This window comes from Copadichromis virginalis, linkage group LG3, assembly GCF_057382275.1.
Source record: "Copadichromis virginalis isolate Kocher_CV1m ecotype Utaka linkage group LG3, C_Virginalis_male_GT1.1, whole genome shotgun sequence".
Taxonomy (NCBI): domain Eukaryota; kingdom Metazoa; phylum Chordata; class Actinopteri; order Cichliformes; family Cichlidae; genus Copadichromis; species Copadichromis virginalis.
In genome coordinates, this window is record NC_140620.1 from 46,085,120 (window position 1) to 46,112,313 (window position 27,194).

Consider the following 27,194-nt stretch of genomic DNA (forward strand, 5'->3'; position numbering starts at 1 on the left):
CCCCCCCCCAAACACACACGCACACAAACAAAACACCCAGTATAATTCACACCCTCATTAAAGTGAATAAATATTTATGCAATTTTACACCATCAAACTCAGATAGCTAAGGATGAAGAACCATTTGTAATAGCTAAAGAACCATCTACAAAGTAAAAAGGTTCTTTGACGTATGATGGTTCTTTAAAGAACCATGAAGACATCTGAAGAACCATAATTTTTCTGAGAGTGGTGGAAGCAAAACAGTAAAAGTCAGAGGAAATTCATGACAATGTTTATTTGAAGCGCAGTTTGGATCTTCTTTTGCTGCTGGTTTGGTCAATATTGTTTGGAGAGAGACAAAACTAACATCTTTAGAATCAGAGCAAAAAGGGCGTGAACACAAAACGTGGACCCGCCGACAGATCAGAATCAGCCAGCTGTCAGCTTTCACCCCTGACCATGTCCGTGCCGTCAGGTGAGAAAGGCGACATCTCACTGATTCTGATCCGTCGGTGGGTGCGCGCTGTGTGTTTACGTCTTTGTGCAGAAACCGTGTACCTGCTCTCATTTACTGTCTTAGAGCCGGCTCTTTGACGTGAACGACACGAGCCGGCTCCTTATCGCGAGCCGTCACGTGGGTTTTTTTTTTCTTTCTCTCACCCTCTCTCTCTCTCGCACTTTTTTTCCGCTTCACTTCGCACCTGAGCCTTGTGCTTTATGCTGGGCAGAGGGGGGAGGGGCGGTAGTTACACTCAGTAGCACAGGAACAGAGCCAGAGGGAGAGAGAGAGAAAGAGAGCCAGGGACAACAACGTCACATTAGAAAGGTATAGTAATCATCCACAACTATTTTCGGTTGCAGATGATAAAGGATTCAGAAAGTTTATTCATGCAGGCCCATATGACAGAGAATATGCATCTTCTTTTTGTTTTCATATTATAATTTATATTTAATTGTGTTGTGGTTTGCAGTGTTTTGTGTTGTTTTCACTTTAAATTTGTAAAAGGAAAAAGCTGAAAATTTAAATAGTTAAAAGTTGAAATGTGAATAGTTGATTTTTGTATTATATGATTTATTTATTACATTTTATGTGGAGTGAAAAAATAAAAGTATATTTACAGTGGCCCCTACAGACAAAGCACATACAAACTTCAAATCACGTACGAACTCTGAAGCACGTACAAACTCCAAAACACGTAAAAACTCCAAAACACGTACAAAAAACTCAGAAGCACTTAAAAACTCAAAACACTTACAAAAGACAACAGAAGTGCTCCAGGATGCTGGGCGCAGTGTTGAGCTTTTGTTACCTAGTGGCTACACAAGCCAGCAAGTACCAACGACCGGATTTGGTGTGTGGTAGTAACAGGTAAATGAACTTTTTTAAAATTATTTGAATATATATGAGTGCCTGTGTATAAATACACAAACAATACACACATGCTTTCAATTGTGTAATTTAAGTGATCTAGTAGCTCTGCTTTGGAAGTTCAGTTCATGCTAGAAATGTGTTTTGGAGTTTGTACGTGTTTTGTCTCTAGGGGCCACCGCATATATTTATATATAAACATATACAAATAAAACCACTTTTTTTTACGTTAGTAATTCCTTTTGTGCATAATTTTATATTATTGTTAATAATAAATTAATTAAAGCAACAAAACAACCTGAAGAGCCGGCTCTTTTTAGTGAGCCGAACCGAAAGAGCCGGATCTCTAAAAAGAGCCGGAAATCCCATCACTACTGGCAGGCAGCAGCTCCCCCCGCCCCCTCGCTCAGCTTGGATCATACCAATATTAGGGGGGATTTATGCACAGTCATAAATTCCCACAGTTTGCACTATGTGCTTCGAATATTGTGTTTAGTTTTTGTTTTATACAGTTGCCAGGCATCTAACTATGAAAAAATTACACTCCAAAAGACCCCGGGCTTCTGAAAAGACAAGGGATCCCTACCTGGGAAGTCACAACCGCTTGTCAGCCGTTAGCTCCTCCAGCTGATGGGCCTCGTTAGTAGCGCCCTACTTAAATGGCACTCGCCATCAGAAAGGTTGCCTACCTTGAATAATACGTTATTCATGATAGGGAAACATAGTACTGGCAAATGTGATTACTGTGGGGTAGAGGAAACTGTAGAACATGTCATGTTGCAGTGTCAGAGGTATCAGGTTGAGAGGAGACATTTGATTCAAAATCTTAGTAACCTAAAAATCAAACTGGATCTGGTTGATTTGTAGCGAAAGGAATCGGGAAGTAAAAGTTATCAGGCCTTATTTCAGTTTTTAAAAGAGGGGAACCTGTTTGGCAGGATTTGAGAAATTTTTTTTTTTTGAGAGTCGTTCCAGACCATACTCCATACCAGTTGGTGGCGGTAATGCACCTTTCAATTGTTTGCCAACCGCCAATATAACTGTAAGAAAGAAAGAAAGCAAGAACGGTTGCCTACCCCTGGTCTGGAAGAACAAAATAAACTTCGGGAGAACGGACCAGTTAGTTTTAACAGCTCTTAAATTAACATGAGAAACATTTTTCACCAACAAATTCAGTTCAGTGGGTGGGTCAATGGGTCGTTCAGTAGGTGGTAAAAGTGGGCCTTTCATTTTGTCATTCAGTAGGCAAAAGGGGGTGGAGTAGCATACAGCTACAAGGACATAAAAGTAGCCAACTTGTGATATGCTATGGTTAATTGCCACTCTGTTTCCGCAGGACACTGACTGAGAGAGAGAGAGACGACAACAGAAGATAACGGTTCAATTTTAATGTAAGTACTGTTTGTTGGGCTTTTAAGTGGTTGAACGTGTAAAACTTGCATGTGCCATTCTCCTCGTTTTTAAACTTTAAAACTTTTTTTTCTTTAAGTTTTTTTTTTTTTGGGGGGGGTGGAAGCAAAGTTTGTGTGTGGATGTATTGTTGTTGTTCTTTGTTTGTTTTTTCATACTGTCAAAATAAACTAGATTGATATGCAGAGTTTTTCTCTCTCACTCTCTGCCTCTCACTCTTTATATTTACAGTGCAAACAAGATGGAGAGAAATGTTGTCTATTGACTGCTTTGTAAAAAGCCCCAACAGTCCATTCACACACACCTGAGCAGAGTGTGTGCGAGAAACTGCACACCACAGGAATGTGAGGAAGAAGCTTCCAGAGCCATTGCTTCACAGAAGCTGTTTTCTAATGAAGGTAGAGTCTGGAACTTCTCAGAGCTCCAGGAGTACTGCAAGGATGAAGAATCTTGCATTAAACTCTGCACTCGCCTTCAAACACGTGGATTTATCATCACTGACAGTCCCCAAGCGTGCCCGACAGTCGTGCCCGACAGTCGTGCCCGACAGTCGTGCCAACAGCGAGGTATGATGACCTTATTGCCACTTCCACATATTGGATGACACATACACACTTTCAATGATGTCTTACCTCTGTCACATTTGCAATAGGTCTGATAAGAAGGAAATTCTTGCCGTGGCCAAGAAGGACATTGAATATTTCCACGCAAGACTTTCAGGTGGCGATTGCATCCCCACATTTGCAATGACTACCTTCAGACAGTACTGCGAGGCCATCCTGATTTTACAACATGGAATGACAGCAAATGCTGTTCAAGAACTTTGTGTAAGTGCGCCGCCAACAATAAAAGTGCACGATAAGTGAAATGACAGCTGATGTAAGTCTGTATTTCTTTAAGCTCCAACTTTTTTTTTTTTTTTCCCCCCCACACACACATACACAGGTAGAGGACTAGAGCTGGGCGATATGAGATTTTTTCATATCACGATATGTTTTTTTCATTTCAGGCGATAACGATATCTATCACGATATAAGCCAAATAACTATATTTGTAAGATTTAAATGTGCCGTTGCTCACAAGTAAAATGTGAAATAATCAGCAGCTTGTTTTTATTTAAATATTTATTTCCCATAATAAGTTCAACAGGGTAGATGTACTTATGGAACATGAGACTTTTTCAGATAAATAAAGGCAAATATTGCAAACTACACAAAAGGCAGCCGCTAAAGCGTTTAAGTTTCAAAATAGAACAAACAAAACAGACTAAATTGTCAATTCCACTTAGAAACAAAATATTAATTCTAAAAATAAATCTTAGTTTGTTTTACAGAAGAACAGACAAAACTGACTAACTTTTGTCAATATCAAATAAACTGAGCACTAAAAGGAAATTCTCAATCTCTCCTTGTTGTATAGCTTAGCTTTTCAAACAGTTTTAACAGTTACTTTAGTCTGACAAAAGCCGAATGACGAATTAGCGCTTCCAGTCAGAGACTGAGGCTACGTCCACACGTACACGGGTATTTTTGAAAACTGAGATTTTCCGTTTTCGTTTTAAAAAATAATCCCGTCCACACATAAAGGCAGAAATGAAGGAAAACGCTGCTATGAACATGCCAAAGCAGCAGGTGGCGCTAGATTCCTAACCGTGCCGAAATGTTGGCCAATCAGAAGTCTAGAAGCCTCGGTGGGAAAAAGTAAACAAAGCTGGGGCATAGAAGCAGAACCGAGTTGTATGTGTGGAGGGACAGTAACTGTGTGTATATGTAAGCATTTAAACACTGCAGAGAGTAGAATTAACAGTAACAGTATTGTAGAAATTCATTTCACCGAAACAATAACGTGGCGCACAGTGTGACGCATGCACCAGTTCATTGTATTTCCAGACTTGCTTTCGGCACAATTTACAGTGCACGCTACTCTATTTTTTGTCAGACTTGAAATAGCCGAAATACCTTCACACTACGGAACTTCTATGGCTCTTCCGTTTGACAATCTCTCCGGCATTGGAACCATCATCTTTTTTCTCTTCGGTCACGCTCGGTTGATTTTTCTAGTTGGCACACTCATTTCCTCCATTACCCGCTGGCTACTTCCCAAACAAACACACGTGCGGCTTGGCACTTGTGCTGTACGTAACAAGCCACGCGACGTGACTCTGCGGCTGTGATTGGTTCGGCTCTGCGCTACTTAATTTGGATTGGCTGACCTTTTTTTTTTTTTTTCTTTGAGGACAAGAGCGGCGAGGTCTATCGCGATAGCTTAATTTCTCTATCGAGTAAAAGTTAAATCGCGATACATATCGTTATCGTTCTATCGCCCAGCTCTATAGAGGACTGGATGGCGCGGAAAGCAGTAGCTGATGGTGTTGAGCTGAGTTCCACAGCATTCAGTGGTAACTTGAGGATAACCAGCCAGGAAGAACAAGTAAGTCATTCATTCTCAGCAGCGACTCTCTTCTTACTCTATAGGTACCTTGTGAATTGATTTTATGAGATATTTAACATTGATTCCTTTTTTTCTCTGGAGTTGTTGGACTGCTATTTCATCCGTGCAGTGTCCTTGCAAAATCAAATAGCTGGCAGCGATGACAGGGGCAATTTCTTCCTAGGAGAATGTGGGGTCCCACTGTCCAACCCATCATTAGATGTAAAATGCCTGAGAGCGAGGTGAGTGCTTGACATAACTGGATCAACAGCATATTAAGAAAGATTTGTTTCTTTGATCTGACAGAGAAACCCTAACCCTGTACTCATAACAGTCAGCCACATATGTTGCTGTATGTCAGAGATGTTTGCCCCTTGTATTTTAGCTTTTTCATCTCTCTTGGCTCTCTAATTCATTTGCATGCATTAAAAACCACAGATACCTGAGCACTGAACCTGAGGATGCTATGGCTGAGTCAGCATAAAGCTCAGTAGGAGGACTACAGACACCAGGACAGACCAGGTGCACTTTTTTTTTTTTTTTTTATATAAATATCACACACTACCACAAGTCAACCTGTGTTACAAGTTTTCACATTTAAAAACTTTTGATGGATTTGATGCATCCCCTCCTCTACACCTTTCATGTAGCACATCATCTATGCACCTGCCACACCAAGAATGGGATGCCTTCCTCCAGGCCTTCCCGGTCACCCTGAATGGAGAGCCACCATCCAAACGGCAGTGTGTACAGGCTGGCTTCCCACAGCACAGACACCACTACAAGAAATGGAGGGATATTCAGCTGAAGAAAAGAGTTGGGTACATTCTCGGTAAGGCCTGGGCATGTCATGTTAATGGAGCCTCTTCTGTTGCATTGCTTTGTTTGTTTTGTATGCATTTCAGAATGAAAATACTTTAATAATCTCTAAGAAAATTATGTGGGTTACACTTGTGTAGAGACAATAGCAGTAACAGACTGAACTAATTAAATAATACAATACATTTAAGTACAACCCACTCAATGTTATACACCAAAATATACACAGATAGCTCAATTATAAATAAGGAATATTTTAAGGTACAAATATGTGAAACGTATTTGCATACGTAAAATGCATATGGTTGATTTTTCTTTTTTAAGCCGCAATAATCACTTGCACTATTTCTTGTACCTTGCTTTGTGACCACTTTGTTTAGGTCAGTCAGTTGGCAGAGGAGGTAACCCACCTCAGCCTGCACGTGTGCAGATGGCTTTGGACAAGGAGAAATGGCACACCAACAAGCCCACTGTCAATGCCATCTTGCAGGCCTGGGTTGCTCCGCAGCCCAGTATACAAGACAACGAGTCCCTCATGTCTTCGATTGCAGAGCAGAAGTGGAAGAGCCTGGCTTTGCAAGACTTCGGGGAACGGAAGGGCAAAGGTAAAATGCACACATCATTTAGACTAAACGGTCTTTAAATTGCAAGTGAACGTTTCTAAGAGCCCTGTCATGACCGACGGTCTCTTTCAACTTACAGGTGTGATCGCACTTATGCCTTTCCGCAAAGGGATATCGTGTGCGATTACCACGGGACATACATCAGTGAAGCAGAAGGGAAACGGAGGCCCCAGTCGGGTATCTGTTCTTCTTCAGGGACAAGTGTGACCGAGGTATGTGCATCGATGCCACTGCATTCCCCTGTGCCTGTCATCCCGAAATTGACACCTATCAGGGCTCTAGAGTGCGACCAATTTGGTCGCAAATGCGACCAAATTTTTCAGTGGTGCGACTAAAAAAATATATTTGGTTGCACCTGTGCGACCAACTGTTCCGGTAGCAAAAAAACAAAAACAAACCTGCAACCTTCCCTGTGGTCAACAACAGACACACATTTTGCCCCTATCGTGGACTAAACCAATCAGAGATAGTCAGGGGCGGGACCTCTCTGATTGGCCATGGTCCAGTTGAAAGTGCAGGTGGAAGTGGGAGGTGAGTAGCTTGAATAAAGCGATATCGATTCATTAAATCCTGAATCGACTTTTAAATATAACTGTGTTTTGCCAGAAACGCCAGATTCTCAGATTAAAGCTCACAAAACCATTTCAACAACAACCAAACAGCAAACGAGAGCAGGTACACGGATTCCACGCAAAGACATAAACACAGAACGGACCGACGCTTCAGAATCAACTTTGTCTTTCTCGGCTTTCTCACCCGACGGCCCGTAGACGGACACGCTGTCGGAGATTAGCGGTTCTGATGCGTCGGGTCCGCGCTGTGATTACGTCTTTTTGCGCTGATTCTGAGCTGCAGGTTTTGTCTCTCTCCAACCAAAATTCACCGAGCCAGCAGCAAAAGAAGCAGCAAAAGAAGCAGCAAACTGCGCGTCACATTTGATCAATGTCGTCATGAATTTTGCTGTTTTGCTTCCACGACTATTAAAATCACACTTCATGCACAGCTAGCTCTCTCTCTCTGTGTTGTTTACAGCGCTGTCGGCTGCTGTCTTTTTCTTTTCTTTTTCTTTTTTCACTTAAATGACCTCGGACATTTTTTTTCTGTTGTTCAATACTGAAGAAATTTAAACTTTATATGCAGAACATTGTAGAATATTTTTAAGGTTATCTGCTATAAAAAGCCAAACCAGGAAAATCTCCTTCATGTTTTTCTGTGTTTTATTCTCAGTTACTTTCACACAAAGGCATCTGCTGTGATGTTCACAATTCTGATGAAGTCAGTACTGATAAATGATCAGAATTATAATATATCTGACTGTCTGAGGCTAAGTTGAATCGAATCGGGACTTTGAAAACCGGAATCGAATGGATTATAGAAATCAGTGATGATACCCAGCCCTAGTGAGCAGCCTAGGCACGACAGAAGTGGATGTAGCTGTAATAGGAAAATAACTATTGCTAACTTTTCTGTTAAGTTAAGGCCTGATCCTTCTGAAAATCATAGCCAGTGCTCTGACACGGTGTCATCAATCTTTGAATGCTGAAAAAGCACAGTGTATCCAGAAAAACACATTATATTATATAAATTATTATAAAATTTGTGTGCGCCTAACTTTTGTGCCGGTACGCCTAACTTTTTAAAGTTAGGCGTACCGGTACGCCCATGGCAAAAAGTTAGTCTAGAGCCCTGCCTATGGAAGGCGAATGAACCATTCCCGGAAAAATCCCAACATCAAGCCCCAGAAGTTTACAATGAACTTCCCTGCAGGACCTCAGGAGACAATACTTTTCATTGCCCTGAAGGACATCACAGTTGGTGAGGAGCTGTTATGGGACTACGGAGTAACTCGGAAATCTTATGGTGGTGAAGGGGAAGACTTGGAGTGGCTGGACAGCTGACTTTGATTTTATCTGTTCTTTTCCTCTTCTCTTTGCATGGGCTTTTTTATGCAGTGATTTTATTCTTAAAAAAGCAGCTGTTTTTACATTGTCTTGCCTGTAATTTAAATGTGATTTGAGGGTGTTTTGTTTTGTTTTAATTTACATATTGAAATAAAAAGTGTCATGTTTCCAAATTTTACTCTGCTTCATATTGTATTATATACGTTCACAGTTTCGTGTTTTATTGTGAAAGTCTTGTTTCCATGTTCAGGTTTCTTGTTTTGCTTCCCCTGTGGCTCAATTTTAATTTCTCATCTGTGTTCCCCGCGTCTTGACGACTCCTGAAGAGCATGATGATTAACATAGCCAAGGCAATTATGAAACACGTCAGGTTTACAGATGAATAATAATAAATGTGAGATACTAGCTCTACATGAGTGTCTCCTGCAGTTAATATGTAATACACAGATGAAAGATGAGGTGAGATATCTAGGCATTATCTCTTGTCATTTGAAAGATTAACTATTAACAGAAAATAAGAATATCTCAAATAGACTTAGAACTTTCTATTCTAAGCCAGTTTTAAACAGGTGCCTGCAGATTCTTTGGGAGAATTTGGACAGTCTGTCTGACATCTGTATTGACTCATATTTAACAGCCCGGGTCTGCGCTCAGGTGTCGCACTTTGGATAAATAAGAGCTGCTAAGCAGCTTAGCAGTAAATAAAATGCACAGAGAAGTCTGACGTGAAAGCCGTTTATCAGTAGTCAAGTATGCGAGTCCGTACAGCGCAATCGTTTGACAGTGTACTTGATGATATTTCTGTTACAGAGTTTTTACTGCCACCCCCTCTTAATTTAAATATGAACAGAAATTACACAGATAATTTAAAAATGTATCTTAAGCACGTTGGGACCATTCGCTTACATGTATTATGAAACAGATGGTTTGGCGACAGTGATCCAGGTAAATGCTACATGGACACCTGATCAGAGGACAAGGGCTTAAAAGGTGTCTGTGTGTCTGTATGTTTATGTAATTGTATATATGGAGGACAGATAGCCGCATCGATATGTTGCTCATCAATGACCAGCAATTAAGGGAGAGCTACCAAATGACAGTTTGCACAAAGATGGCATTACATCCCAAGCCTCCACTGTCCCGGTAACAACAGATTACCATGGAGAATATGGTTTTCAGCAGAGATTTCAAAAGGCTGGTAAAGCAAAAATAAATACATAAATAAAAATAATAACAATAATGAAAATGTCATTCTGCCTCATTCAAAATTTCCTAAAACCATACTGGCTGATCAGTTACTGTACAGTGAGATATTGTTTTTCTTACTCAAGCACATAAAGGTTGACTAGATTATAAGAGCGAAAGGTGAGCAGTGAAGCTGTTAGCGTGTTACTTGAAATCATAACAAATGCACTTTATAAAATAAATACCTAAAGGTTTTTCAGAAATTATTACATAGAATAACAAAGCCGTACTTTTACATATACTGAAAACCAAAAAAAAGCTTTATATTAAATGTACATAGGGGAGCTTGAAAGGAGCATGAAGTACAGGCCATTTTAGTGTCTTGAGTCAGCTCCATACCTGGCTGAGAAGGACCATGGGTCAAAGCAGTCTCCAGCACCTGGCTGTGATGTCAGTTGAGAAAGAGATGCTTGAGAGACTTGACCACCAAAATGTGATAGACAGATTTACCAACCTCAAGCTGAGGCGACATAGGTTAAAAGAAAAGAAAAAATCTGCAGAGCCATAGTAGTATCTGCAGTAAAGATCTTTTCATACATTGTACCATAGGCCAAGGTGTCTCCATTTTCTAATTTTTTAATAATATTTTGTACATTTCAAGGACTGTGTATTTTTGGAGTGTATTTTTTATGTATCTGTATTATATTATACATACACATTAAGAGTGTCGCTGAGCTCCAGTCTGTGTGGGATTATACGGTGTGAAACTTGACAGTACAGCTGTTGACTTATGCGGGATTTTAACCCTCGATATAGTGGATTGCCCGCCAATGTGTGTATGTGTTTGTGTATTGCCAGGAGCGGAGTGCGTTTTCTCACGGGAGTGGAGTCACGGTGTGGGAAGAAGAGTTATAGAGTTGCTTTTTCACCTTTTGGACATTCTGCACTGTGTGGGATTCTGGGGAGGAATGACCACATGGTCCACAGTGCCTGGGACTGTACATTGTGTAATTAGGCTTAGCATATGTGACAGTACATGGCACAAAATGAACAAGAGGTTTCCATTTACTGAGTTAGTTTGATCAGCCTCAGAATCACAAAACAACCACAATGAACCAAAGTGCTGAAAAGAAGATTAAATACATAAAAACAGATACAAACGAAAACCACATAAAAGAAGAAGGATTAAAAAAACTTTATGAAAATAAATAAATAATATTATAAAATAAAATCTCACATGGTGTCAAAGGCCAATAATCATCATAACAAAACCTGAATGTTGTCACTGAAATAATAACATACCATCCATTCATTCTCTAATCTTTTTCAGGGTCGCTTTATTTGCCCAAAAGCTGGAGAATTTATTGCTGTACGATGTATATAATGTGCCTCTCTTTTTAAAGCCAAGAAGTCAGTAGTAAACAAAAAACCTACATTTCAAGGTCCTTAATCATCAGAAACGATTAAGCTAGACAGCCAATATTTATATATATGCAAATGTATTAGAAATGTCTGTTTAAACACTTATTATTATTATCCATTAACTATTATTATTTTCACTTTGGCTTAAAAAAATATCTCCCTCTGCTGTTAGTGTAGACTACTGCAACTTCTGCATGAGTGTCCTTTCCACGCTATGGAGAGACAAAGAGTGAAATGGACACAGTAGATCAGTATGTCAATTACGCATTTTGCCTATGAAGTTGGAAAGGTCCCAGGGAGCACAGTGGCCTCAGGGGTGGGTTCGATTCTGGCTTGGATAACGTCAAATCGATTCATTAAAATCCTGAATCGATTTTTTAATATAAATTTATTTTGCCCGAAATGCCAGAATCTCAGGTGAAACCTCACAAAATTTCAACAACCACCAAACAGCTAAGAGCCATTTCGTTCGCGAACGACCCATCACTACCTGCCAGTGCACTGTTGGAGAAACGCAGCCAGGCAGACAGAGGAGAGCTTAAGTTTGACCAGGTACCAAAGCAAATCATCAACAGAGCTGTCTATTTTTTATTACTTTCATCAAATTTAGGAGTACATATACACTAAGTTTATTGTTAATTAATAAGAAAACTCCAGACGATTCCATTTTGAGCTGAAGAAGCTTCTGATAGGTTAGTAGAGTCCATGTGGATAAATTGGTGGCACACGTGTGGATGCATACAAGGCAAAACACAGAGCCTGTTTCTTTGAAATGGGAAAACCAAGAGATGTCAACCAAAACACCAGGAAAAGAATTGTGGAGCTCCGTAAATGTGGCTTAATTTTGAATACAATTTGGTGCCATTTACAATTAAGAAATACAGATAGTTTCTCTCTTTACTCTTAAAGTTAACAAATATGTTTTTTATATTTATCAATCTAAAAAAAATAAACATTTAGTCTGATTTGATGTTACAATTAAAAAATTGTTTGTTTTCTGAAGAGTATGTAAATATCTGGTTTCAACTGTATATTTGATGATTGTCAGCACAAAGAGGGAGATGGAGAGCAGAATGAGGACAGAACTGAGATGGAACAAGAGCAGGTGAGACACATGTTAGTCAAATGGTTGTTTACCAAAAGTATCACCGTATCATAGGTACACATGTATCTCATACCTAGTGTTTCTTTTTAGGTTTGCTATTTTTCAAATTCTATATTTATTAAGTTATGCAGGCTTGTTTGCACAACAAGGCTAAATAATTTTATAAACTTTTCTCAATCTAAATAGTGGACTTTGGTAGAATTAAAAAATAAGTGTAGTGCAGGTCTATGATGATTTTAGTGCTACTATCATCTAGTTCTGATTCTGGTTCTGTTTTGGTTAAGTCCTAAGTAGTCCTGATTTTGAACTGTTGTAGTCCTGTTTTAATTCTGGATCAGTTCTGGGTCTGGTTGAATTGGGATTTAGTCCTCGTGTCTTGATACAGCCCCGACTTTGTTCTGCCTTGCTGCTTAATTAAAAAACTAATTTAAGGTGTCCTACAGATGTGATATTTATTTTTCCCTATATGAAGTCATTCTTTTTTTTTAACATAACTCAAAACAGCCTATTAATCTTTCAGTCATTTCTAACCCCCCCCCCCCAATCCTACATGCATACTACCCTTTAGGGCTAAGCCCCGGGTGTATCAAATGTCTGCCTCCGCCTCTGATTCGGAAGCTGTTCAAACGAACTCCGTAAATAGAAACCTCTTGTTCATTTTGTGCCATGCATTGTCACATATGCTAAGCAATGTTCCCTCTAAGCTGCGCGCTTGCGCACTGCCTACACGGTCTCTGCGCACCGAAAATCTGCGTTGTGCACAAAAAAAGTCTAACCTGAATTGAAATTAAAATTAAAACTTTAACAATTCTGCTTTGCAGTGTTAGTCGGTAAGTGACTGTCTGGTCCCGTATGTGATTTAGCGATGGGATTTCCGGCTCTTTTTAGAGAACCGGCTCTTTCGGCTCCGAACCGGCTCTTCTGGTTGTTTTGTTGCTTGAATTAATTTATTATTAATAATAATATAAAATTATGCACAAAAGGAATTACTGATGTAAAAAAAAAAGTGGTTTTATTTATAAATATATGCGGTGGCCCCTAGAGACAGAGCACGTACAAACTCCTAAAAGCACGTCCAAATTCCAAAGCACATACAAACTCCAAAACACATTACTAGCGTTAACTGAACTTCCAAAACAGAGCTACCTAGATCACTTAAATTACACAATTGAAAGCATATGTGTATGGTTTGTGTATTTAAACACAAGCACTCATATATATATTCAAATATATATATATTCATTTACCTGTTACTACCACACACCAAATCCAGTCGTTGGTACTTGCTGGCTTGTGTAGCCACTAGGTAACAAAAGCTCAATACTGCGCCTAGCATTCTGGAGCACTTCTGTTGTGTTTTGTATGTGTTTTGGAGTTTTTACGTGCTTCTGAGCTTTTACGTGTTTTAGAGTTTGTATGTGTTTTAGAGTTTGTATGTGCTTCGGGGTTTGTATGTGCATCTGAGTTTGTATGTGCTATGGAGTTTTTACGTGTTTTGGAGTTTGTACGTGCTTCGGAGTTTGCACGTGTGTTACACCGCTGAAATGATGGGCCAACTCATCTCCTGTGCAACATATTTATTTTTTTACAGTAAATTGTAAAAACAGAAAAATATGACAATCAGTTCTCATGCCGTACGCTGCCTCTTCACCACTGACGCTACTTCTTCTAGTGTAGCTGGCATTACTTTATACAAGTAACTTATACAGTTTCATATTCACATGCACCACTCTTATAAACTGCTTAAATCACAAAAATACATTTTACTGTATGCACAAGCACCATAGTGAATGCTCCTTACAGTTTTATCTTGTTTTTACTTCTGTTTTAATCTATTTATGAACCTGTCTTCTTAACTGCATTTATCAAACTAATCTCTTTCAAATAAACATTTTCTTAACACATTTTTACAGCATTCACTCTTCATGAACTAAACATAAAGCAATTCACATTTTCTCTTATTGTGCAAAACATATATATTGTGACTTTAACCCAAAAATACCTGCACTGAGCTCACAGAGTTTCGGTACTGTCTAACACTTGGATCGGCACAGGCTAACAACTGGACCAACTTGTAAATTAGCTCTTTAGCTTAACATTCGCCACACACAAGACATTTATCATTAATCGCCACTGCTGTCTGTCACGTTTAGAACCTCTGTTTTACATTATCAACCACCCAGTTTACCTGTAAAAACAGAAAAATATGACAATCAGTTCTCTTTGGCGCGCAGGCTGTACGCTGCCTCTTCACCACTGACACTACTTCTTCTAGTTTCGCTTCAGCTACCGATGCGTACAGGACCGAGCTCCTCTGCTGGCGGAACTTATATAACATTAAAACTGACATTGCAGTGGCCTTACTAAAAGAAAGTGTCTCTGAGCATAAAATAAAATGGGGGGCTACTATTTTCATGTCTGTGTCTTTAACATAGTGCCACACTTGCTTCAGAGTTTATACGTGTTATGGAGTTTTTACGTGTTTTGAAGTTTGTACATGCTTTGTCTCTATATTTTTATTTATTCTCTCCACAGAAAATGTAATAAATAAATCATATAATAAAAAAACCACAACAGTTCAACTTTTAAATATTTAAATGTTCAGCTTTTTCCTTTTAAACATATTTAAAGTGTAACAACACAAAACACTGCAAACCATAACACAATTAAATATAAATTAAAATATGAAAACAAAAAGAAGATGCATGTTCTCTGTCATATAGGCCTGCATGAATAAACTTTCTGAATCCTTTATCATCCGCAACTGAAAATAGTTGATTACTATACCTTTCTAATGTGACATTGTTGTCCCTGGCTCCCTTTCTCTTGACTGCTATATGTGCAATTCTTGTGCAATTCTTCTTCTGACGAAGTTGTATTTTTGTATTTTCCTACTCAGTTGTATATAGTATTGTATTTCTATTTTATTCTATTGTGTATATTATTCTATTCTATTTTATTCTATTGTATATAGTATTTTATTTTATTCCATTGTATTTTATTGCATTCCAGTGTTTTCTCATTTCTGCTACATAGCTTTGCACTCTTGCTGTAACAAAACAAATTTACCACCTGTGGGACTAACAGAGGTCATCTTATCTTATCTCTCTCTCCTTCCCGCTCTGTTCCTGTGCTACTGCATGTGTAACTACCGCCCCTCCCCCCTCTGCCCAGCATAAAGCACAAGGCTCGCATGCGGAGTGAAGCGGGAAAAACAGTGCGAGAGACAGAGTGAGAGAAAGAAAAGAAAAAAAAACCCACACTCGCGTCGTTCACATCGAAGAACCGGCTCTAAGAGCCATTTCGTTCGCAACCGACACATCACTAATGTGATTAGAACAATGCCACCTCATCGATAGTCCAGCCAATGATGCGATTCACATTTGTATATACGCAGCTAATCAACGACAGGCTATGACAGCGTCCTTATGTGCCGACACCGGTGTTTTAGCTAGCAAAGCGGCGTGGCTGATGTGGAGTGAAGCCACGTTAATGACAACGTGTACAACCATTGGAGATGTGAGCAGGACAGACGGAACAATTGGCGGAAAAAGTGTGGACTTTATACCAGTTTTTAAATTGTCTTGATAGGCCACGTAAAACCAGAGTTATGATAAAAATATTTGCAATGTTTGGTTTTCTTTCTGAATACTATCGTTGTTTATATTTACTGCGGGAAGAAACGGTAAAAACTGCCCTTTTATAAGGAAAACGCTCCAAAGCACTCTCCAGAGAATATGCATCTTCTTTTTGTTTTCATATTTTAATTTATATTTAATTGTGTTGTGGTTTGAAGCGTTTTGTGTTGTTTCGTTTTAAATTTGTTGAAAAGGAAGAAGCTGAAAATTTAAATAGTTAAAAGTTGAACTGTGAATAGTTGGTTTTTGTATTATATGATTTATTTATTACATGATTTATTTATTACATTTTATGTGGAGTGAATAAATAAAAGTATATTTACGGTGGCCCCTAGAGACAAAGCGCGTACAAACTTCAAAACACGTACAAACTCCAAAACACGTAAAAACTAGGCGGAAAAAGTGTGGACTTTATACCAGTTTTTAAATTGTCTTGATAGGCCACGTAAAACCAGAGTTATGATAAAAATATTTGCAATGTTTGGTTTTCTTTCTGAATACTATCGTTGTTTATATTTACTGCGGGAAGAAACGGTAAAAACTGCCCTTTTATAAGGAAAACGCTCCAAAGCACTCTCCAGAGAATATGCATCTTCTTTTTGTTTTCATATTTTAATTTATATTTAATTGTGTTGTGGTTTGAAGCGTTTTGTGTTGTTTCGTTTTAAATTTGTTGAAAAGGAAGAAGCTGAAAATTTAAATAGTTAAAAGTTGAACTGTGAATAGTTGGTTTTTGTATTATATGATTTATTTATTACATGATTTATTTATTACATTTTATGTGGAGTGAATAAATAAAAGTATATTTACGGTGGCCCCTAGAGACAAAGAGCGTACAAACTTCAAAACACGTACAAACTCCAAAACACGTACAAACTAGTGATGGGATTTCCTGCTCTTTTTAGAGAACCGGCTCTTTCGGCTCGGCTCACTAAAAAGAGCTCTGAACCAGCTCTTCAGGTCGTTTTGTTGCTTGAATTAATTTATTATTAATAATAATATAAAATTATGCACAAAAGGAATTACTAATGTTAAAAAAGTGGTTTTATTTATATATTTTTATATATAAATAACTGTGGTGGCCCCTAGAGACAAAACACATACAAACTCCAAAAAGCACGTACAAACTCCAAAACAAATTTCTAACATTAACTGAACTTCAAAACAGAGCTACCTTGATCACTTAAATTACACAATTGAAAGCATATGTGTATGGTTTGTGTATTTATACACAAGCACTCATATATATTCAAATAATTAAAAAAAAAAAAAAAGTTCATTTACCTGTTACTACCACACACCAAATCCAGTCATGGTACTTGCTGGCTTGTGTTGCCACTAGGTAACAAAAGCTCAACACTGCGCCTAGCATCCTGGAGCACTTCTGTTGTCTTTTATACGTGTTTTGGAGTTTGTACGTGCTTTGTCTCTAGGGGCCACCGTAAATATACTTTTATTTATTCACTCCACATGAAATGCAATAAATAAATCATATAATACAAAAGCCAACTATTCACAGTTCAACTTTTAACTATTTAAATTTTCAGCTTCTTCCTTTTCAACTAATTTAAAGTGAAATAACACAAAACACTGCAAACCACAACACAATTAAATATAAATTAAAATATGAAAACAAAAAGAACATTCATATTCTCTGGCTATGTCCACACGTACACGGGTATTTTTGAAAACGGAGATTTTCTGTTTTCGTTCTAAAAAATAATCCCATCCACATGTAAACGCAGAAATGAAGGAAAACACTAGGAACATGCCAAAGCAACAGGTGGCGATATAGTACTAACCGTGTAGAAATGTTGGCCAATCAGAAGTCTAGAAGCCTTGGTGGGAAATAGTAAACAAAGATGAGGCATAGAAGCAGAACCAAGTTGTACGTGTGGAGGGACGGTAACTGTGTGTGTATATGTAATCATTTAAACACTGCAGAGAGTACAATTAACAGTAACAGTATTGTAGAAATTCATTTTACCGAAACAATAACGTGGCGCACAGTGTGACGTCAAAAAGGCGCACACCTTTGACGCTGCGTTTTCTCAGTTTTCCTCATCCACACAGAAATGCAAAAACAGAGTTTTTGAAAATATCCACCCTGGCAGGCGTCTTTAGAAATCTCTATTTTCAGTGACCGAAAACGCAGTTTACGTGTGGACAAAAAGTGCAAACACATAGAAAAATCTCCGTTTTTAAAAAAAACCGGGTACGTGTGGACGTAGCCTCTGTCATATGGGCCTGCATGAATAAACTTTCTGTATTCTTTTTCATCCGCAACTGAAAATAGTTGTGGATGATTACTATACCTTTCTAATGTGACGTTGTTGTCACTGGCTCTCTCTCCTTCCTCCTGCGACTGTAACTACCCCCCGACCTAGGACCAGAGACAATTCCTTCTTGAATGAAGACATTGATCTGACAGGTGTAAAATGGAGCCAATTGTGTTTATTATTAAATTATTGGGGAGGGAGCAGAGAAGGGAAAACTAAGCTGGAACAGAGGTGGAGGATGATGAGGCAGGAGTGGCCCTCCGGAGGAAGAGGCGGAAGCATTTTTTCTTCTTTTTGAGTTGCTTTTCCACAAGAACTTTTTCTCTAGTATGAGGGATCTCAACTCGTCCACTGTTTCTGTATTTTGCTTCTCAAGTTTGTTGCATGTTCTTTCCACTTCTTCTAATTTGGCTTGTTCTTCTTCGAGCCTTTCTTTTAGTTCTTTAGCTGCTGCCTCCTGTTTTTGCACTTTCTCCTTTTCTCCTTCCACTTCAGCTGTTGTGTACTTAATTTTGTTGTGAAGTTCTTGCAGTTTTTGGTTTGTCTTCTCAAAGTCCTGGACAAGAAGAAGTTTTTCTTCGTTCTGCTTTATGTACTGTTGTTCTTTCTCTTGATGCAGCTCTTGATATTTGTTCTGTGTTTCATAATGCATTGCCTGCAGTGTTCTGTATTTTCCTTCCATGCCTTGGAGTTGGCACTGCATGTCTCCCTGGTTTATGACCAGTTGTTCTTTCACTTCAAGGATTTCTGTATTTTTTTGCAAAGCTTCATCAAGCTTTACTTGCAAGCCTTCATTGTTTTTCTCAATGTTCTCAATCTTGCAATCTAAGGCTTCGTCCACACGTACACGGGTATTTTTGAAAACTGAGATTTTCCGTTTTCGTTTTAAAAAATAATCCCGTCCACACGTAAACGCAGAAATGAAGGAAAACGCTGCTAGGAACATGCCAAAGCAAAAACAGAGTTTTCGAAAATATCCACCCTGGCAGGCGTTTTTAAAAATCTCAGTTTTCGTGTTTACGTGTGGACGAAAGGTACAAACACATAGAAAAATCTCAGTTTTCAAAAATACCCGGGAACGTGTGGACGTAGCCTCTGTCATATGGGCATGCATGAATAAACTTTCTGTATCCTTTATCATCCGCAACTGAAAATAGTTGTGGATGATTACTATACCTTTCTAATGTGACGTTGTTGTCACTGGCTCTCTCTCTCTCTTTTCCTCCTGCTCTGTTCCTGTGCTACTGCGACTGTAACTACCGCCCCTCCCTCAGACCTGGGACCAACGACAATTCCTTCTTGAATGAAGACATTGATCTGACAGGTGTAAAATGGAGCCAATCCGGTTGTTCAGTCTGACGTCACTAGCCGTGTCTGGGTCTAAACTCCGCTGCAGGTCCATATATCAAACGATCACTGTGGCATTACTGAGAGTTGAAAAACTGTCTAAAGTCTTTCATCTTTAATAAAATGATCAGCGTTCTGCTCTACCAGGTGTAACAATTGAGTTTAACATCCAGGCATCCATGAAAACGGAATTTATGACATTTAACGGAGTTAGAAGTTAGCAGGGAGTTAGCTCGCTAGCTTCTATCTAAATACAATATAGCATGTCCTGACTGCGGGGTTTTGGAAACAAATTAAAACATACAGCTTTCTTATCACTTCCAGCATAAATGAAGACAGAAAACTAAACAGCAGTGACGTTTGTAGGGTTACTGAAGTTTGGCTAGCTGGTATATAATGATGTGCTACGTGACCGCTAGCGACATAGCTATGTTAGCATAATATAAACAAGCTAACTTTTTTCCCACTCGATAAAAGTTAACGTGAGTTTTCTCGGTGGTCAGAAACAAATGTAATCGCATGGCAGGATGCTGTAAAAGGACCAAACTTCAGCCAGGAGAACAACTGAGATAATTCATCTACAATACAAAGTTAGTCATTCATATACTGCTGCATGGGCTGGGCTGTAGTTACATCCTAAGGTTTTAAAAACTGAGCTTAAATAAATGATTAGCGGTAATAAAAGCCGAGGGAGGTCAACAGGGATCACTGACTGTTTTAGGAGCTTTTTGAGATCAAATAGAAGAAAATACATAGCATTAAACATGTTAACAACATAAAAGCCATATTAAACGCAGACTACTTTAGACCCGGAAGTAGGATTCGTCGCGTCATCACTGAACAACCGGATTGTGTTTATTATTAAATTATTGGGGAGAGAGGGGAGGGAGAGGAGAAGGGAAAACTAAGCTGGAACAGAGGTGGAGGATGATGAGGCAGGAGTGGCCCTCCGGAGGAAGAGGCGGAAGCATTTTTTCTTCTTTTTGAGTTGATTTTCCACAAGAACTTTTTTCTCTAGTATGAGGGATCTCAACTCGTCCACTGTTTCTGTATTTTGCTTCTCAAGTTTGTTGCATGTTCTTTCCACTTCTTCTAATTCGGCTTGAAGAAATTAGCTACGTCCACACGTACCCGGGTACGTGTGGACGTAGCTAATTCTTTCTGTTTCATCTCCTGTTGCTTTTTGTCTAGAAGGAACTCGTCGTATTTGTGCATTGTTTCTTCAAGCCTTGCCTGCAGCATCCTGTCTTTTCCCTCCATGTGTTGGAGTTGCCTCTCCATGTCTCGCTGCTTTATGTCCTGTTGGTTTTTCTCTTCGAGGATTGCTTCATTTATTTGCAGAGCTTCATCAAGCTTTACTTGCAACTCGTCATTTTGTTTCTTAATGTTCTTAAGCTTGCGGCCCATTCGCTTTTGTTTGATCTGCTGTTGCCTTTTCTCTTGAAGAACCTCTTCATTTGTTTCCTGATTTTTATCATCCCTTGCTTTCACCACTATGTCACCACTCTGTATTTTATTTTGTCTCCATCTTTTCGAGTTGATCGTGCATCTGTCTCTGTCTCATGTTCTGTTGTTTCTTCTCTTGGAGGATTTCTTTAATTTTTTCTAGAGCTTGATCCAGCTTTCCTTGGAGCTCTTGGTTCTTTTTCTCCATGTCTTTGATATCCCATTGTTTTTCATCAATAATACTCTCCTTTTCTTGAAGCTGGTAGGACATTTTTTTTAATTGAGCACTCTGTCTCTCATTTTCCTCCATCAATGACGCAATCTTCTCTCTGTTAAGAAGATTTTCATTCTCCATTTCTGCCAAGCGCTTCTCTAATTCTACTTGTTCATCCCAAGGAAGAGAGGAGAGGTAAGGGTCTTCTGGTTCATCCCAGGGAAGAGCACCGGGGTCAACTTCTTGACTTTTTGGTTCTTCACCTTGAGACATGTTGGAGTCTTGAGTCAGGATCCAAATGTTTCCAAATGCTTCTCTGGCGAACAGTTGAGGGCTGCAAACAGAAATGCTGCCAGTAATGGACTAAAAGTCATTGTTTTTCACCGGTAATACTCTAAATCTGTGCCACGAACAGTCGAAGGCTGCGAACATAAATGCTGCGAATAACAGACAAAAGGACGTTGATTTTCACCCCTATTTATGGGTTTAAGGGTCAAAAGATAAAAGGAAGAATTGGAGGTAAGCTCCTAAAAGTGTGTGTCGTCATCATTCTGTAAACCAATGAGGTTGTCACATTACATCACTTTTTTAAAAATTCTTACAAATTATCAGTAACGCTTCAATCTCTGTTAGGAAGTCTAAATCACACATTAGGCTAACAAACACTCCCAGAATGCTTCCAGTTTCATTCTCACGCGATTCATGTGTTTCTCTGCCCTTTAGGTCAGTCCATTGAGGGGTGCAAATCTGTTATCATCGAAAATGAGGTGTTTGTCATTGTGGCTCAGCTGTTTGGTGGTTCCCACATTTATAAGTTTGATGACGACCAAAGCAGGTTCAATAAGTTCCAGGATATCGAGGTGTCCAAGATCTCTAAGCCCAATGATATTGAGGCCTTCCAGATTGGCTCTGATTGGTTCTTTGTGATTGCTGACAGCTCAAAAGCTGGCCTCTCCACCCTCTACAAGTGGAATGATATTTCAGACACTTAAACACCTCAAACCCACTGTCAAATATGCTGGTTCAAGTGTGGTGATTTGAGCTTCTTCTGCAGACACAAGCAATAAAGCACCTTGCAGTCAACGAACTCCTCTGTATGGCAAAGATTTTTATTATATTTATTTTTGTATATTTTGTTACATAAATTTGGTTTATTTTTGTCTTCCAGGCTGAAAATAATTTAGACAGAGCCTATGTTCCAGCTATCTTTGATGATTTTCGACGTCTCATGGATCCTTGGTCTGAAGTTATGAAGCCATTGTTGATTTCTACATCACTGCTTAGACCAGTGTTGGATTTAATGGATGACCTAAAGACTTTCATGGGAGCCAGCAAGGAGTACATGAATAAGTACTTTGAGACAACAGCTGCAGAAATCAATGACAATGAAGAGAAACTACGCAGTGTGATGGCAACACTAACACAACTAGAAAATAATAAAGATGAACTGTAGCATGTTAGTCAGCGTCTGTCTCTGGTATTAAATGTTCTGTATGTGTAAAACTTCTCTTTCATACTGTGCTGCTTCTAAATCAAAGCTAACTGAACACTTGACTTATAAACTTTGACAAGAAAGTTTTTGTCATACTTTTTCATTGTCTTTGTTATATCAGGTCTAACGCAAACACAAAACACTAAACTGAGATTTTTGTCTCTTTGGTAATCATATTAACTGACAGTTGTTGATTTATGTGTAGAAACACGTCAATGTGAATAAAGACATTAAAACTGTTAAAACTTAAAACTAAAAAACTAAATTAAAATGTATATCACTGACATCAATGCACAATTTAATGTGCACAATACAATAGTACTATGTTTTGTACATTTTCATTTTGTTATCTTTGTTTGTTTTTAAACATACTTACATGTTTACAGACAGAAAGAAATCAGAAAAGAGTAGCGTGACAAATTTCTGGTCATCATCTTTTCCTGCCTCATCCAGGTCCTCAATTTCCAGGTTGTTGTCTGGAGCAACGTTAGCCTCGCCAGTCACTGTAACGTCCTGCTGAGAGCTGAAGAGTCGACTCAGGTCTGGTAGAGAGCATGTCCGCAGCATCTTGGGGTTGTTGGCATCAAACATGCCTGTAGAAAGACCAATGAGGAGTGCATTCTGGTGTTTGGTGCGTAGAGGTGAGACAGAGCGTGAGCGAGAGGCCAGAGAGGAGGATGATTCATCCATGGAGGACTGGGCTGAGAGGATAGTGAGGGCGGCAGTGCGTCGGTGGGCCGGGGAACACAGTTTCATAAATAGGGGCTCCTCATGCTGAGCTGATGGCTCAGGAGCTTTGTCTGCACTCTGCTCAGCCTCTTTGTTGCCTGTTGGTCTTATATCGCCCTCTGCTGGCATTTGCTGTTGGCCTTCCTGCTCCCAAGCCTGCTGCACACTGTTTGGAGGATGTGAGGCCTGTTTAGGGGTTTCCTCTAAAAACACCGACTCCAAGTCTGCTGGATCCTGAGTCTCAGTAACGCTGGTTGGCAGTGTTGGGCTCTCTATTGCAGCAGCCATGGAGATTTCTTGATGTGAGGCCACATCTGTAGCTGCAGGACTCTCAGCCACTACAGGGGGTAACACTTCTTTAGGTATCTTCACAATGCCAGCTTCTGCTGTCATCTGGTTTAATTTAACAGGACTAGAAGATTCGTCCTCACATATGGTGAGAGTCTCCAGTGGCTGAGTGAGTGGCTGAAGTTCTGCCTCCTTAAGTACCTTCAGCACCTGAGAGTCTGGACTTGCTCCCCACATCTTCCTGGGAGCATCTTCCTGTAGCACAGCCATCTGTATAACTTCGCCCGCTGTTTGCTCAATGGTCATGAGGGATGTATCCTCTAGAGTTTGCTGAGCTGCAGAGAGGACAAGTGGAACTCCTGCCTCCCACTTCTTCCTGTCACCACCAGAGGACGGCCTACCATCTGGAGATGCTGAAGTGGTGCTTCCTGTGGCACATGTTTCCTCTAAAGTTTGCTGAGCCACGGGAAGTACAGGTAGCTCTGCTGCTTCCCACTTCTTCCGGTCTTCATTGGAAGAGGGGCGCTTGTCTGTATCAGACTGGTTTTGGGTTGGAGCAGGACTTGATTCTGCTGGGGCGGAAGGAGACTCCTCCACCTCCTCCACTGGGCTTTGAGCTTTAAGGTTCTGGTTAAGTCTGCGCAGAATCTGCTTCTTCTCACTCTGGATCATGGTTGCAGACTCTGGTTCAGGCAAGCTCTCCTTTAGTGGCGTCATTGCTCCAACGTTCTTTAGGGCAGCAGTCATGGATATAGCTGGGGTGGAGGGTTTGGGTGTAGGCAGGGCTGGAGTTTTGGCAGCTGGTTCTGGCTGAGAGGGGCCTGGCTGTGGAAGAGGACTATCAGAGGTAGACGATACTGCTTCTGAGGCCACTATATTTGCTCCCGCCATGCCACCTTTGACCCCTCGTGCTGCAAGATGGTCCTCCCATGCCCTTTTTTCTCTCTCATATGCTTCTCTCCTCTTCTTCTCTAGCTGCTCTTTGAGAAGAGCTGCACGGGCATTAGCTTGTGCTTTTAAAGCCTCTATCTTCTTTCTCCTGAGCTCGGCCTCCTCACTGGACTCCTGGCTGTCAGAACCATCGCTATCATACTTCTCTCCTCTGAGTCGAGCTTTGATCTGCTGGCGCTCATTGAAGTTCTGCAAGCGGATCTGTCTGAGCCTTGCCAAGTACTCCAGCTGTCCTTCAGCACGGGCTTTGTTGAGCATAGCTTCCCTCCTCCGCTGCAAAAACTCCTCAACTTGAAAGGCTCGCCCAACTGCCATTTGACCGCGCTGCCTGCTAATATGGGCTTGTTTGGAAACATGCTGCAGCCTGTGGAGTTCTCTCTTGATTACGTCATGGTCTAGTCGTCGAGCAGGGCCGTTAGGAAGCACTGTGCCTGCAGCGGCTGGTACACGAATGGGACTGCAAGGTCCAGCTGAGGAGCTCTCCCTGCTGACATCTTTAGGCGTCGGTCTAGCCATTTGGTCGAGGATTGCATGGTAGTGTTCATAAGAGCTTTTACCTGGGAGAGGAGCTAGAGTAGAACCCTGAACAGCAGCAACATGTGCACCTCTCTTTCCACCTCCTACAAAACACTTTCTCTCTGGGCTGCTACCTCCACTAGAACTCAAGACATGCTTCCAGCCTTGTTCTCTAGCTTGGTTTATTCGATTGATCTTTTCCTTTTCATATCTCTTCATCTGCTCCGCTTTCAACATGAACATCTGCTCTCTCTGTTTCCTTTCTTTCTCAATCATCTCCATCCTCTTCTTTCTGATGCCATCCTCGTGTTTTTTCCTCTCTTCTTCCACTTACTCACTCTTCTCTGGAGGGTTGCTGGGAGAAGGGCCGGTTTGTGTTTTCCAGCTGGTTTCTTGTCTGCAGGCTTTCTGGCTCTATCTGGGACCTTCCTCACAGTTAAAGGCACTCCGTATTTGGCGGCTGGTTTTGTAATCTTCTGGGCTGAGGCTGATGGCACCTGTGCCACACCCGATTTAGGCTGCTTGTGAAGAAAAGTATGGCGAAATTCCTGAGCAATGATCTGTGGTGTGAGAAACTTCTCAATCCTGCAGGAGAGGAAAGGTTTGTCCAGTATGCTGTTGACTGAGGGTCGCTCTCGAGGGTCGCGTTTAAACAGCTGTGCAAGGAGAGATCGCACTTCTTGGGAGTAGTGACAAGACACAGGAGGGTACGACCCACGAATTATCTTAAACATTGAAAGTGAAATTAAATAAATATTGGAATTTTTTTTTTTGTCTGGTGGAAAGAATCATTTTAGCTCCATTTGCTCCTGTTTATCTTCGACTGTTTCAGAGCACCACCTGCTGTGCCCCCGGCTGAATTGCAGCTTTCTGCACTCCTGGTTGTAGTTCACAGGCAGCTCACTCCCTTCGTCCGTCCCTCGACACTCGGCTGCCTGCTGATACCCTCCCCCACCCCGGCCAGGTCTGCTACATCAGCTGCTACTTTTCATTTCACGGCTCAGCGGCAAGACTCTTGAAGTCTTCTCTGTGCTTGCTTTACTATTCCAGGCTACTGCAAGTTTTTTAAGCTCCACTCACTCTGAATGGACTCAGACCTGAGATACATGCCGGCTGCTGGTGCTGAGATTTTATTATCAGTCTGCAGGACCACAGCCAGCATGGGAAAAATGTCGAGGTCCAGCTCAGCCCCAGCAGCATTCCCCCCACACCAGTATGTTTCACATTGTCAGTTTAATGTTCACTTCATAAAGCTAGAGCTTTAGTTTGAACAACAATTGTTCTTCGGGTGTCAGTCAAATGAACATAAAGACTCAACAACACAAAGCTCTGCATAAAGAGCATAAAGGATAAAAAAAAAACCCCACAAAAAAACATAAAAAGTCCTAAAAAGTTATTACACCAACAAACAGACGCGACACAAAGAGACAACAGAAGAAATACATTGTCACAAAAGAGGTAAGATGGATCCACAAAGACAACTAAGAGAGGCATGGCTGCAAAAGAAATGAAAACTACAAATACATTTACCACAAAGTACAAATAACAGACCCAAATGGGAGGAAACAGACAGAAAAAAATTCAATCATTGCAAAGAAAAATACCACAAAGAAATCCAGAACTGCAAAGCTGTAATTGCACTTGTTTATCAATTGTTTATGCAAAGTGGCATTAAAAACAAACAAAAAAACTACAGTCAGACCAAGACTGAAACAAACCACTAAGAACAACCTCTGAGAAACACCAGCACATGAGCACAGAGATATATAAAAACGCAAAACATAACAAGAGATTTGAACCATACACTGTATATAAAAGATGGACATAGCCGTGTGACGTCACCAATCATGAAGCCTGGAGCTGAGCGCCACCTTGGAGTTTTGAAACTGGGCGTGACGAGTGTGGCGTCAGTTTCCTGCTCCTCTCCAACTGTGATGGGACCTAAATTTAAAAAAGTAACTTGTTTTATTCAGGCAGACCTGAAACCGGCACCTGAGACCATAAACTCAGACTTCTGTTAAGTCTGACTTCAGAGGAGTCCCTCCCTG

At 40.3% G+C, this 27,194-nt stretch overlaps 1 protein-coding gene, 1 long non-coding RNA gene and 2 pseudogenes across 2 annotated transcripts; 2 read left to right on the forward strand and 2 right to left on the reverse strand.

The window, feature by feature from the left end:
* Window positions 1–2,274: 2,274 nt before the first annotated feature.
* On the forward strand, window positions 2,275–3,585 carry LOC146715004 (uncharacterized). The gene is made up of 3 exons (XR_014919319.1): window positions 2,275–2,742; window positions 2,993–3,327; window positions 3,414–3,585. It is a non-coding gene; the product is annotated as an uncharacterized LOC146715004 (long non-coding RNA).
* A 1,520-nt stretch (window positions 3,586–5,105) lies between these two features.
* Window positions 5,106–6,898, forward strand: LOC146715005 (uncharacterized). Its single transcript, XM_085451361.1, has 6 exons — window positions 5,106–5,191; window positions 5,294–5,433; window positions 5,630–5,713; window positions 5,842–6,023; window positions 6,391–6,615; window positions 6,713–6,898. Exons 4-6 carry the CDS (start codon window positions 5,852–5,854, stop codon window positions 6,838–6,840), a joined length of 525 nt encoding a protein of 174 aa, XP_085307487.1. The 5' UTR covers window positions 5,106–5,191; window positions 5,294–5,433; window positions 5,630–5,713; window positions 5,842–5,851; the 3' UTR covers window positions 6,841–6,898.
* A 16,136-nt stretch (window positions 6,899–23,034) lies between these two features.
* On the reverse strand, window positions 23,035–25,880 carry LOC146715006 (serine/threonine-protein kinase Nek1 pseudogene; annotated as a pseudogene).
* A 1,111-nt stretch (window positions 25,881–26,991) lies between these two features.
* Window positions 26,992–27,194, reverse strand: part of LOC146715007 (serine/threonine-protein kinase Nek1 pseudogene) — a 1,370-nt pseudogene continuing 1,167 nt past the window's right edge.

What these genes read in the sequence shown, in the direction of transcription:
- LOC146715005 (XM_085451361.1), top strand. Translation starts at nt 5,852, where the DNA reads ATGCACCTGCCACACCAAGAATGGGATGCCTTCCTCCAGGCCTTCCCG. An exon ending in AAGAGTTGGGTACATTCTCG is followed by an intron (nt 6,024 to 6,390) that starts GTAAGGCCTGGG and finishes CACTTTGTTTAG; the next exon opens with GTCAGTCAGTTGGCAGAGGA. An exon ending in CGGGGAACGGAAGGGCAAAG is followed by an intron (nt 6,616 to 6,712) that starts GTAAAATGCACA and finishes TTCAACTTACAG; the next exon opens with GTGTGATCGCACTTATGCCT.